This window comes from Medicago sativa, chromosome 6 (assembly GCF_051527215.1).
Source record: "Medicago sativa cultivar Bolivia chromosome 6, Bolivia_mono, whole genome shotgun sequence".
NCBI classification, from domain to species: domain Eukaryota; kingdom Viridiplantae; phylum Streptophyta; class Magnoliopsida; order Fabales; family Fabaceae; genus Medicago; species Medicago sativa.
The window spans coordinates 18,444,056-18,457,114 of record NC_140754.1 but is presented as its reverse complement, the minus strand read 5'-3'; the positions used below and the strand labels follow the sequence as shown (position 1 = coordinate 18,457,114).

General features: G+C 34.8%; 1 protein-coding gene and 1 pseudogene across 1 annotated transcript; one reads left to right on the top strand and one right to left on the bottom strand.

Annotated features, from left to right (window-relative positions):
- The first annotated feature begins 1,920 nt into the window (after positions 1-1,920).
- LOC146913416 (sulfite oxidase-like) lies at positions 1,921-12,882 on the top strand. Its single transcript, XM_085716570.1, has 12 exons — positions 1,921-2,027; positions 2,120-2,235; positions 3,351-3,413; positions 9,198-9,234; positions 9,333-9,414; positions 9,574-9,692; positions 9,788-9,883; positions 10,658-10,768; positions 10,857-10,958; positions 11,130-11,177; positions 11,855-12,070; positions 12,536-12,882. The coding sequence occupies exons 1-12, from the start codon at positions 1,953-1,955 to the stop codon at positions 12,650-12,652; spliced, it is 1,182 nt and encodes a 393-aa protein (XP_085572696.1). The 5' UTR covers positions 1,921-1,952; the 3' UTR covers positions 12,653-12,882.
- Positions 7,934-9,089, bottom strand: LOC146913417 (uncharacterized; annotated as a pseudogene).
- Positions 12,883-13,059: the final 177 nt, after the last annotated feature.

Here is a 13,059-nt window from a genome sequence, read left to right as displayed (position 1 = left end):
TTGGGAGGCATATCAGTTATCAGGAAGCTGACACTTTTGCTAAGGAGGGTTTAAATCAAACGAACGATCTTGGTGCATATGTTTGTCAACGTTCTTAGGACACCTTCGATCTCTCATTTTTTTTTATATATTTTTTTTGCAGATGATAGCATGTTATTATGCAGAGCTGATCCTAAGAAAGTCAAGAAGCTCATGGACATTTGCAAAGAATATTAACGAATCTCTCGACAAAAGATCAACCTTGATAAATTAGAGAAATGATGTCCAGTCCTAAAACTCAACGTTGAGTCAAAACAGATTTTACAAAGCAGATACCTATTAAGGAAATTGACAAGATAGACAAAATATGGAATAAACTTAACTTAAGGAGTGGAAGGTAAATACTAAATAGCTCTCCTTTTCCGGTATAGGAACTCTGATCAGAGCACTGGTTAATCCTAGAGGAATACATTATACAAAAAACTTGAGACATAAAAACTAAGTATAATAAGGTTAATCCGAAAATTCACAGCAATATTGATTCTACCATAAATCCTAAACTCCAACATAATGCATAGGACATAGAACATGGCATAATGCATTATGCTATGTCCTGTTTGCGCCGTCTAACCTCTGAAAACATGGCAGCGCAAACAGGAATATTCAGGTAGATTCAGCTGCAAATGTTCAACCTGAAAAGGTTGAAGACATTTGGAACCTTAAGCTTCATGTGTGATTATCTATGAGACTATAACTTTGTTTCTTCAAGGAATTACTTCGAAATCATAAACATGAAATGTTTGGCGTTTGGAATGTAATCTATCTTATCTTATCATTTTCACCATACCTTAGTTTAGTTACAAGATATGATGCACTAAGACACGACATTGGACACGATGTTAACACATACATGGGCATCTGGTAATAATTTGAGAAAATAAATGTGATTGAACGTAATCACACATGTGCATATTGTGTCGGTATCACTAACACATGATTTGAGAAAATTCAACACATAAAAGAAATACAACACCTTCGGATTTGAGAAAAGTCAACACATAAAAGAAATACAACAACAATTGATGAGAAACGAACCATATTGTATTTATCTTTTTCTCAATTGAGTGGTAAATGTTGGTATGTGGAATAGAAGGATAAGTACGTAGTGAATTCAATAATTTTTAACCTTCTTTCCTAAATTTATCCACCACCTAAACTAATTTATAATTTGGAAATTATGTTTTTTTTTTATAAACTTTATTTGTTGTTTAGAATGCCTTCGAGTTGTATGGTTAGGTTACATGTGCATGTGACTCAGCGATTACCCAATGGTTCGGTGAGACTGAGAAAAAGTTTAATACCGACTGGTGTTATACACTCGCTCTGATCCTATTTATAAGAGAAAGTTAAGTCAACAAAAATTAATATATTTAGACTTAATTTTGAACTAAATACATAAACTTTTGTTGATCCAAATTTCTCTTATAAATAGTACGGGAGAGAGTACAATTATAAGAGAAAGTTAAGTCAACAAAAATTAATGTATTTAAACTTAATTTTTAACTAAATACATAAACTTTTGTTGATCCAAATTTCTCTTATAAATAGTACGGGAGAGAGTACAAACATTTGTTAATAAAGGTCAACCTCTTAAATGAATCTGAATATCTTGATAGAATTAGTTTTCGCATATGCATATTATATCTTTATGTTGTTTTTTTCACTTTCAATCTTATCCTTCATTTAAAACGAATAGGTCGATGTATCATTATCCGTCTTTTCAATAATGTTTCACAATAAAAAAAAAAAATTTCAAAACAACTTTTCATTTAATACTTTTCATTAAACAATTATTAATTAATCTTCAAAAGTGATTATTTTACAAAAAGTGATTATTCCAAAGACCATTGTCTTTATCATCTCTTTCATTTCCACTAACTCACTCTGTTTTCATCTTACAACCTCCAAAAACAATGCCAGGATTAACAGCACCATCAGATTATTCCAAAGAACCACCTCGTCATCCTTCTCTTCAAATCAACTCCAAGGTAATAATCAATCACACCAACACACTCTTTCTCTTTCTTCAAAACGCTCATTCTAATCGTCGTTTTGTTTTGTTTTGTTTTGTTCTTCACAGGAACCTTTCAACGCAGAACCAAAACGTTCAGCGCTTATTGCATTCTATGTTACACCTTCTGATTTCTTCTATAAGAGGAATCATGGTCCTATTCCCATCGTTGATGATATCAACAGGTTCGGTTCATTCATTCTCTTTAATTTTTTTATTTATTTTGAATTTTGAATTTTTGTTATTTTTTAGTATTATAGTATGGATTTATGATATGTTGAGTTAAAAATAGCGGATATTTGATAAGCTACCTCATCCGATGAACTTATAGTGGATAGTTGATAGTTTAGAGTAGATTGAATTTGTAATATTTGGTAAAATTAGTGGTTGAGTTAGTTTATAAATATGAAATGACATAGAAAAAGTATGTTTAATTAATATTTTTTATTTTTAATTCAATTAAGATAACAAGGGTAAAATTGAGAGAAAAAATGATGATAACAAGGGTAAAATTGAGAGAAAAAATGATAAGCTATAAGACAATTGAAGTAGTTTATCAAAATAAGCTATAGGTTCTGTTTGGTAAAAAATAGTGGATAGTTGATAAACTAGCTTATATTATATAGCTGACAAGCTAACTTGTGGTGGATGAATCAATAGCAAATAACTTATAAGTTAGCTTATAGCGGATAAGGTAATTGATTGAATTTGTAGTGTCCGGTAAAATCAGTTGTTGAGTTAGCTTATAAGTATGAATATGAAATGACATAAAAGAGGATATGTTTAATTAAGAGATTAATTTTTTCCAAATAAGATAACAAGGGTAAAATAGGAAATGTTTAATTACGATTTTTTTTTCTTCTTCAAATGATAAGCTATAAGTTACTTGAAATAACTTGTCAAAAAACACTTCTGTTTGGCAAAAAATAGTAGATTAATTTGTAGTGTTTGGTAAAATTAGTTGTTGGATTATCTTATAAATATGATTAGATACTTGAAGTAGCTAATCAAAAATTGTTATAAGCTATAGCTCGAGAGAGAGAAAAATGTTACTACCAAACAAGTCTTTTTTTGTCATACGAGCATATAAGGTATAAGCTTAAAATCTAACATTGTCAAACAGAGCCAAACTCATGATAAATGAACTTTCTTTTTAGGGAGAAAATGATGTTTGTCAAACAAGTCTATTTTAGTCATATGAGTTTATAAACTATCAATTATAAGTTAGTTATTCTGCTTGTGAAACATACCATTAGTTTATTATCATTATTATTTTGACTGGTTTGATATTTATGAACAGATACTGCGTGGAGATATCTGGTCTTGTGGAACAATCCAAACAGCTCTTTATGAAAGATATCAGGTTAGTTTGTAGTTTGTTGGGAGTTTGGAATTCAGTTAGGATTTTTGTACACTTAAGAGTATGTTTGGATTGACTTATTTGAACTTACTTATTGGGATAAACACTTGTGAGATTGTTTGGAAGAACTTATAGAAATAGTGTGTGACATGTACATAAGATTTTTTAGCTTATTTTCAAAAGCTCTCTCAGATAGCTTTATGGAAACAACTTAACGATAATACGGAAACAATTTGAATTTAAGCGTGTGACATGTACATCAGATTTTTTAGCTTATTTTCAAAAGCTCTCAGATAGCTTTATGGAAACAACTTAACGATAATACGGAAACAATTTGAATTTATTTTGTTTAATGTTGTAGAAATAGCTTATAAATAAGCACTTGTATGATAAGGCCATATGATATAAGTGATTAATGAAGTTGTTTATTGAAACAAGACCTAAAGTTATCTTTTCTTGTTTTGAAAATTGTTATTCTTTCAGGAGAGAATGAGGGAGTGTTTGGGTAATAACTTAAGCACCTATTCGATATGTTGGTACCATATAAGAACTAATTGTAGAGAGTCCTACATTGTTGATTAGGATATGACCTGAAAAAATGTTTATAAGTGGGAGGTTTTTTGCATATCCACAATACATTGAGCTGCCCGCTATCATCTTCTAGTTCACGCTCTAGATGTCTAGTTTTGGGCGTGACTGAATGTGTTGCGACTTGAGAGTCTGATATTAGATGAGATATAGCCTGCGTAAGTGTTTACAAGAAACATTTCCCATCTTATAGGCCAAACTCAAATCGTAAGACTTTGTAGAAGCTATTTTTCCAATGAAGGTAAACTCTTCATGTACTTTTGTATATCGGCAGATGATGATTGATAGGGGCTGTGGTGGCAAGTGCCAACATGTTAGCCTCACTTCCTCTTCAATGAATCGCTTTGTTCCAATTTCTTTGTTTAGAAAAAAGCGCTTGTTTAAAACCTTGGTTGTGACATTTGACATGTATAGTTGTTTTTTTCCTTGTTTTGAAATTCTCTTTTGAGAGAAAAATAGAAGAAAACTGTCAAAGTGAAAGCTGTTATTTTGGATATTCAGGATAAAGTAGGGATGTCTGGGTAAATAACTTAATCAAGAACCTATTCCATAAGGACATATGGTTACTATGGTAATAACTTGTGTATAAACTATTTTTACAATTAAAGAAAATGAGGGTACATCCAAACTGTTTCTATAAGCTATCTTAAGGAGCTTACTAAAACAAGCTAAAACAACATACAAGCATGTCATAAGCTATTTTTGTAAGCTCTCTTAAGAACTTACACGCAAGTGCTCATGTCATAAGACAAGTATAAATCAGCTCTTCCAAACTTCCGTGAAATTCCTTATACAACCACTAATGTGTTTATATAGGCTAATGTAACTTGACGGGCAAGACTAATAAACTAATGGGTCCAAAACTAATCACTAATAATAATTAAAATAAACTATTTACAACACTCCCCCTCAAGCTTGTGAATGAATATCAATCATTCCCAGCTTTGTTAGAAGATCTGCAAGGTTGCCTTGGGAAGAGACATATGGAGTGCAAATTAGACCACTGTCTAACTTTTCTTTGATAAAGTGTCTGTCAACTTCAATATGTTTGGTTTTGTCATGCTGCACTGGATTATGGGCTATGCTAATAGCAGATTTATTATCACAATAGAGCCTCATTGGTTCATCAATCTTTATCCTCAAGTCTTTCAAGATGCTTCTCAGCCATGGTAATTCACATATCCCCTGTGCCATTGCCCTGAATTCTGCCTCAGCACTAGATCTGGATACCACACTTTGTTTTTTACTTTTCCAAGTCACAAGGTTCCCACCCAGGAAAGTGCAATATCCTGTAGTCGATCTCCTATCCACAATTGACCCTGCATAGTCCGCATCAGTGTATGCTTCAAGTCTCACACTTCCATTCCTTTCGAACAAAATTCCTCTACCTGGGGTTCCTTTCAAATATTGCACAATTCGAAGTGCGGCTTGTAAATGAATCTCCTTTGGTTGGTGCATGAATTGGCTGACTAAGCTTACAGCAAAAGCAACATCAGGTCTAGTATGTGAGAGATATATAAGCTTGCCGACTAACCTTGATACATTTCTTTATTAACCGCAACATCTTCTTCTGCATTCCCCAACTTCACATTTGGATCAATTGGTGTACTTGCAGGCTTGCACGCTGTCTTGCCAGTCTCTTGCAAAAGATCTGTAATGTATTTCTGTTGAGATATGAAAATTCCTTTCTTAGAGTGAGCCACTTCAATTCCCAAAAAATATTTTAATTTTCCCAAGGTCTTGATCTCGAACTCTTTGGCTAAGTGTTGACCTAACAATTTTTGCTCCTCTTCATCATCACCCGTCACTATAATGTCATCCACATATACCAACAACACTGTTACTCCCCCTGTTTCGGAGTGTTTGACAAATAAAGTATGGTCTCCTTGGCTTTTTTGAAGCCCAAACCTACCATAACTTTAGTGAATCTACCAAACCATGCACGTGGTGATTGCTTTAGCCCATATAAAGCCTTTTTTAACTTACACACGGTGTTGGCAGTAGTATGTTCACCGTATCCAGGGGGCACATTCATGTAGATCTCCTCTTCAAGTTCTCCATGAAGGAAGGCATTTTTCACATCAAATTGGTGCAAGTTCCAGTTGTAGTTAGCTGCTAAAGATAATATCACCCTGACAGTAGTCATTTTTGCAACAGGAGCAAATGTCTCTGAGTAATCTACTCCATAAGTCTGAGTGAATCCTTTGGCTACCAATCTTGCCTTGTATCTCTCAATAGAACCATCAGCCTTGTATTTTACAGTGTATACCCATTTGCACCCTACATGTTTCTTTCCATTTGGTAAAGGAACCAATTCCCAAGTATTGTTCTTATCAAGTGCCTCCATTTCCATGTCCATGGCTAGTTTCCATTTCCTATCGGACAATGCCTCAGATAAAGAGGTAGGTATAATGGTAGTGTTTAGGTTGGTGAGGAAGGCTTTATAGGTAGGTGATAACTGTTCAAAGCATAGGTAGTTGGATAGAGGGTAAAGTGGCTTATTGGTACAAGTTCTAGGATCTTTTCTGAGGGCAATTGGAAGATGTAAGTCTTCAGAATCTATTGGTGGTACTTCTCTGGATTTTCGTTTCTTACGCTCTATTGGGTTGGATTCTAGCTCGTCAGGTGTGGATGAGTTAGATTCTGGTTCATGTGCATGAGAAAATTCAGAAATTGAATCACAAGAATTTGAAGGGTCAAGCAAAGTTACCTCATGTAATGTCGGATCAGACTCTTGGATATGAGTAGATTCAGGAATGGTCTTCGTGTATAAATCCTTATATTTTTCCCATATCTTACATCGGCCTCAACATTTATATGATTTTCAGAATCAACTTCCGTCTCAACATTGTCACCTCCAGTTTCAACCTCAACTTCTGGTCCTAGATTAAGGTCAGGAAGTAAAAGAGACTCATCTTCCTTACATGAATTCTCCCCCTGAAGATGAGTTTGAACAAAGTAACTTTCTTGTTCATAAGGTGACATCTCGAGAGACAAAGAATTTGTGAGATGGAGGATGATAACATTTGTAACCCTTTTGGGTGGAAGAATACCCTATAAAGACACATTTTAAAGCTCTAGGATCAAGTTTCCCTCTACCATCACTATGGATATGGACAAACGACGTACACCCAAATATTCTAGGGGTGAGATTACTAGAGGTAGACAAATCGGGATAGAATGAGGATAAGACTTCCATAGGAGTTTCGGAGTCAAGAACACTAGAAGGTAAACGGTTTATGAGATAAGATGCGGTTAAAACTGCCTCTCCCCAATATCTCTTGGGAATTTTATTTTGGAATAACATAGCATGAGTTTGATCCAACAAATGACCATTTTTCCTCTCAGCAATTCCATTTTGTTGGGGTGTTTTAACACAGGAGGACTCATGAATTATGCCTTCTTTTTGTCAGAATGAATTTAAACCGTGATTAAAATAATCTTTGGCATTATCAGATCTAATCCGTTTAATGCTCACATCAAACTGATTTTTAATCATGGAGAAAAATTGAAAAAACACGGAACTAACTTCAGATTTGTGTTTAAGCAAATAAACCCAAGTAACTCGAGTGCAATCATCAATAAAAGTTACAAACCAACGAGCACCCGATATATTTGGTACATTAGAGGGACCCCACACATCTGTATGAACTAAATAAAACGGAAAAGTACTCATTTTATTACTGACTGAAAAAGGTACACGCTTGTGTTTAGCAAGCTCACACACCTCACACTGAAAACTCTCAACATCTAACGTTTTAAAAAATAAAGGAAATAACTGCTTAATGACTCTAAACGGCGGATGACCCAGGCGATAGTGGTACAAGAGGACCTTCTCCCTGTTGGTCTTTATTGATTCTGAAAAAAAAGAGTTGTTGCCAAGTAACTTTGGGCTTGAGTCTTGGTTATCCAAATAGTAAAGACCATTCCATTCTCTAGCATTTCCAATCGTCCTCCCCGATTCTTTGTCCTGAAAAACACAAGAGTTATCATCGAAAATAACATTACATGATAGGTCTTTTGTGAGTTTTTTTATGGAAATCAGGCTAGTGGACAATTTTGGGATATGAAGGACATTGTTTAGGGTCATGAATGGATTAAGTTGGACATCCCCTTGACCTGCTACAGTAATAAGGGTTCCATCGGCTATGGATATTTTTTTGTTACTAGGACAAGGTGAATAAGTAGAAAAGTGTGTGGGTAAAGGTGTCATGTGGTCGGTGGCTCCAGAATCTAATATCCAGTATTGTTTAAAGGGTATATCTGAAGCATTAAGTCCAAAAGAAAATGGAAATTCACCAAAAAGAGATGGAAATGTACCTGAATATGCCAGAGAGCTAGTACCTGTTGGTTTCTCCAACCTACTGAGGAAAGATCTCATTTGTTCTGTCTCATCTTGGTTGAGTGGCTTGGCATTTGTTGGACTAGCTTCATTAGCGCCTGCAGCCATGTGTGCTTGTCCTCCCTTTTTAGGCAAGTCTCCCTTTTTATCCCATTCTCTACCAGGTGGCTTTCCGTTCCCCACTCTCTACCAGGTGGCTTTCCATTCAATCTCCAACATTTTTCACGAGTGTGGCGATATTTCTTACAAAAAGTACAAAACAATTCTTCACCTTTCTTCTCCACATAGGTTCCTTCCCCTTTCTTCTGGTCAGCCGTCACGATCGAACTCTTCTCAGCTAACATTGCTGAGCTTTCCACAACGGGAGGGACTGCTAGCATTAACCCCCTTCTGCTTTCTTCACTCCTCACTGTAGCCACTACCTCATTAATTCCAGGCACCGTCTTCTGACCAAGAATTTGCACTCTAACTTGGTCATATTCAGGGTTGAGTCCCACAAGAAAATCATAGACTCTATCCTGCTCAATATACTCCTTGAGTGTTGCTGTATCTTCTGAACACTTGGCTTTTATAACTCTCTACTGATCCAGCTCCATCCATAAGGTTTTGAGGTGATTTGCATACTGTGTAACAGTTTTGTTTCCCTGTTTAGCACCCATTGTTTTCACCTTCACATCATATATCTGTGCAGCATCTTTCGCTTTAGAATAAGACTCCTCTAATGATTTCCAAATGTTCTTTGCAGTAATAAGGAATTTACAACCACTAATAATAATTAAAATAAACTATTTACAACATGTTGGTTCATTGTTATATTCTTGTGGTGCAAGGAAGTGACCTTGTTATTTTGGTGGCAGGAAACTTCCAAAGTATAATGTAACTGCCACTCTGCAGGTATGTGTTCTCTAGCTAAAGAAGTGGAAAGGTGTTTATTTTGGTGTTTTTACATTGATATGAGATGACTAAACCATTATGCAAATGAATTTTCTCAGTGCGCAGGGAATCGGAGGACTGCTATGAGCAAGACGAGGACAGTGAAAGGGGTTGGATGGGATGTTTCTGCTATTGGAAATGGTTAGTGTTGTCAGTTTTGTTGTTGAAGTATTCTAGGATTGAAGGTGTTTCATGCTGTGTTTATGATTACCCTTGAATGCTAAGCTATTGATTAAGATATCTAATTAATGTAGTGAATTTAGGTATTTTTAATTACTGTTTCTTTTTTTTTTCTCTTAGCTGTTTGGGGTGGTGCCAAATTGGCTGATGTTCTTGAACTTGTTGGAATTCCAAAGTTGACAAGTGTCACTAAATTTGGTGGAAAACATGTTGAGTTTGTAAGCATTGATAGGTGTAAGGTAATGATTAATCAATATGGATTGTGTTTCATCTGGCAATCTTCAATTCCTTACTATAACCTTATTGATTCCTTTCAAAAAAAATTAAAAATTAGGAAGAAAACGGAGGACCATATAAAGCCTCAATACCACTGAGCCAGGCTGCAAATCCTGAAGCAGATGTTCTACTTGCTTATGAAATGAATGGAGAAGTAAGTTCATTTGATTTTTTGTTTTCTATCTTCTCGCAGCAATAAAACGTTTTTTCTTTTGCTGTTTATATTGTTTTTCAATCATTATTTTCTGTTTGTACTCTAGGATTCATGCAAACTGATGGCTTCTGATATTGTCATCGTAGGAGTTGCAATAATTTATTTTCTACAAAAAAAAAAATTATCCTACTATTTGTTTTTTTAGTAATGAATAATAGGGTTAATAAAAAAAATAGGGTTTAAATTTGAGTTTCATATGTAGATAGTAGCAAATAATTACTGTAAACTTGAATTCAACATGTTATATTAGTGGGTAATTTATTTAAATTTGAATTCCGTTTGCTGATATTCGGACATAATTAGGAAACGTAAACTAGTATAGATGCTCATTTTGAATTCAAAAAATGAGTAAAGGGCAACCCAGTGCACTAAAGCTCCCACATACGCAGGGTCCGGAAGGGGTCCCACCATTTGGTGTATTGTACGCAGCCTTACCCTGTTTTTACACAAGAGGCTGTTTCCAGGACTTGAACCCGTGACCTTCCAGTCACATGACAACAACTTTACCAGTTGCGCCAAGGTTACCCCTCTGAATTCAAAAAATGAGTACAATAAAAAAATAGATTCTCTGAGTAGCCTTTGCTCAAGTATTACAGGGGATTTTCTTCTTTAATACATCTATTTTCGATTCTTAATAATTCATTTTCTTCTTCCTCTTTGAAAATTTGGGTTCCTATCAGTTTTGAGCTTCATTTATAATCTTTCTTTCTTTAGCCTCTTAACAGAGATCACGGGTACCCATTACGCGTGGTTGTTCCTGGTGTCATCGGAGCTCGATCTGTTAAATGGCTAGAAGCTATCAATATCATTGCAGAAGAATGCCGGGTTTGATATATGATGTATTATACTTTTGAAATACCAAATTTTTCATTTTTGGAATGCCCTAAGAGCTTCACATTATTATGTATATCAGGGTTTCTTCATGCAAAAGGACTACAAAATGTTCCCACCATCAGTGAATTGGGACAATATTGATTGGTCAACCAGGAGACCCCAAATGGATTTCCCTGTTCAGGTATTCTTATTATTGTGCTCTTTCTACCTTTTTTAACTTGAGTTAATTGAAATTAACCAGTTTGTACTTTAGAGCAGGTGCTAATTTAATTTGTTACAAGCTTATTAAGCAGAATGTGTATTTTATCGAGTGAACTTTTGTAACCGACGTGTATTCGTTTCCTTGTGGCAGTGTGTTATATGTTCTTTGGAAGACGTGAGCACAGTTAAGCCTGGGAAGGTTAGTTTATTTAATGATGACGTGTATATGATAGGCTATTCATGCTTCACTGTAGATGTTGGTTGCCTCTCTTTTCTCTTTTTTCGTTTTTGATGAGTTACAAGAATGTGTTTTTGTTATTCACTATGAAATGCACAAACGTGTTAAATTAATTTTTTTTATTTCAAATAATATTCTAAATTTAAGTTTGATGAAAATGAAAAGACATTATTTCTGGTAAATTTCACTTCTTGTAAAACTAAATATTTGAGTAAATTTAAGTTTGCTGAAAATGAATTAGCTTTTTGTTCAAGTAAAACTATATATTTGATTTCCAAATTCCCGCTAGGGAGTTAAATTTGATGCCTATGTCTTCCAATATCACACAAGCAAGACTACCATACATAGGCCGTGTTTAGATAAACAACTTAATTAAGTGCTTATCATATAAGTGCTTGTAAATAAGCTATTTCTGTAACAAATGGTAAAATAAAGTCAAACCGTTTTCATTATAAACAATTTTCTTAAGCTGTTATAAAAAGCTTATGGACATGTCATAAGCTGTTTCCATAAGCTCTTCAAACAATCTCACAAGTGTTTATGTCAGTAGCTATGCTCAATAAATGCAATCAAAACAGGCTCACATTCTGCTCATTTGGTAGTTGACTTAAGCCCTAATTCTGGCATATGTTGTGCAGGTAAAAATTAGCGGCTATGCCGCATCAGGTGGTGGCAGAGGCATTGAGAGAGTAGATGTGTCTATTGATGGAGGAAAAACATGGATGGAAGCCTCAAGATCTCAAAAAAGGGGCATTCAGTATATATCAGATGCTGCCAACAGCGACAAATGGGCATGGGTGTTTTTTGAAGTCACAGCTGATATTCAACACAGCACAGAGATTATTGCGAAAGCGGTATGTTTCATATTTTCTCCTAATTGTCATTTTTCTAGTTTCTTGTCTTATGACACTGTCGAGATATTTGGAGAGAGAAAATCTGATGGACTAGCATTTGTGAATCATTTAAGATCACTATGATATGGAAAAGTCTTTAGTACTCTTGTTAGTAGGCATGTTTATAAATTGCGGTTGCGATCATGGTTGCAGTTACGCTACGAACCTTGATATTGCAGCAAAATGCCGCCGCAATTATAGTAGAGTCGGTAATATGCTTGTATAGAATATACTAAATCGTACATGACCGATTAATGGGCCGACTATAACAATTACACATATAGAGTATATGCTGTTGCAACACATATCATATCAACAAATGAGTTCATTTGCATTATGGATCAGAGAAAATGATCACTTTAATTGAGTTGGGCATCTTTGTTATCTCTCCTTAATAATTAATTAATTCTTCTGTATAATGTACAGGTAGATTCAGCTGCAAATGTTCAACCTGAAAAGGTTGAAGACGTTTGGAACCTTAGAGGGATATTAAACACTTCATGGCATCGGGTACAAGTTCAAGCGAGTCACTCAAACTTGTAAAATTTGTGCCAACTATTTGGTCAATGATTTTTGAAGCATCATGAACTCTGAAAGTGCATCGCGCCAATTGTATAAAAAGTTTTAACACGAATAAACCCTAGAGCTAAAGGAGGGAAGGGGTTGTGAATAATCACTTACTCTAGTTACATGTGTGATTGTCTGAAACTATAACTTTGTTTCATCATGGAATTACTGTGAGATAATAAACATGGAGCGTTTGGCATTTCAAATTTCATCTATATGATCTTTTTATCATTTTCATCATACCTCTTTTTATCATTTTCATCATACCTTTAGTTTAGTTACTAGCTATGATACACTGACACCGAGATTGGACATGACACTGACACACACTTAAACATGTGGTAATAAACGTAATTGCCTACTGAGTTCAAAAATAGTTATTT

Coding starts and splice junctions, on each gene's coding strand:
- LOC146913416 (XM_085716570.1), top strand. CDS start 1,953: ATGCCAGGATTAACAGCACCATCAGATTATTCCAAAGAACCACCTCGT. Junction 2,028..2,119: donor CTCTTCAAATCAACTCCAAG/GTAATAATCAAT, acceptor TGTTCTTCACAG/GAACCTTTCAACGCAGAACC. Junction 9,235..9,332: donor ATGTAACTGCCACTCTGCAG/GTATGTGTTCTC, acceptor GAATTTTCTCAG/TGCGCAGGGAATCGGAGGAC.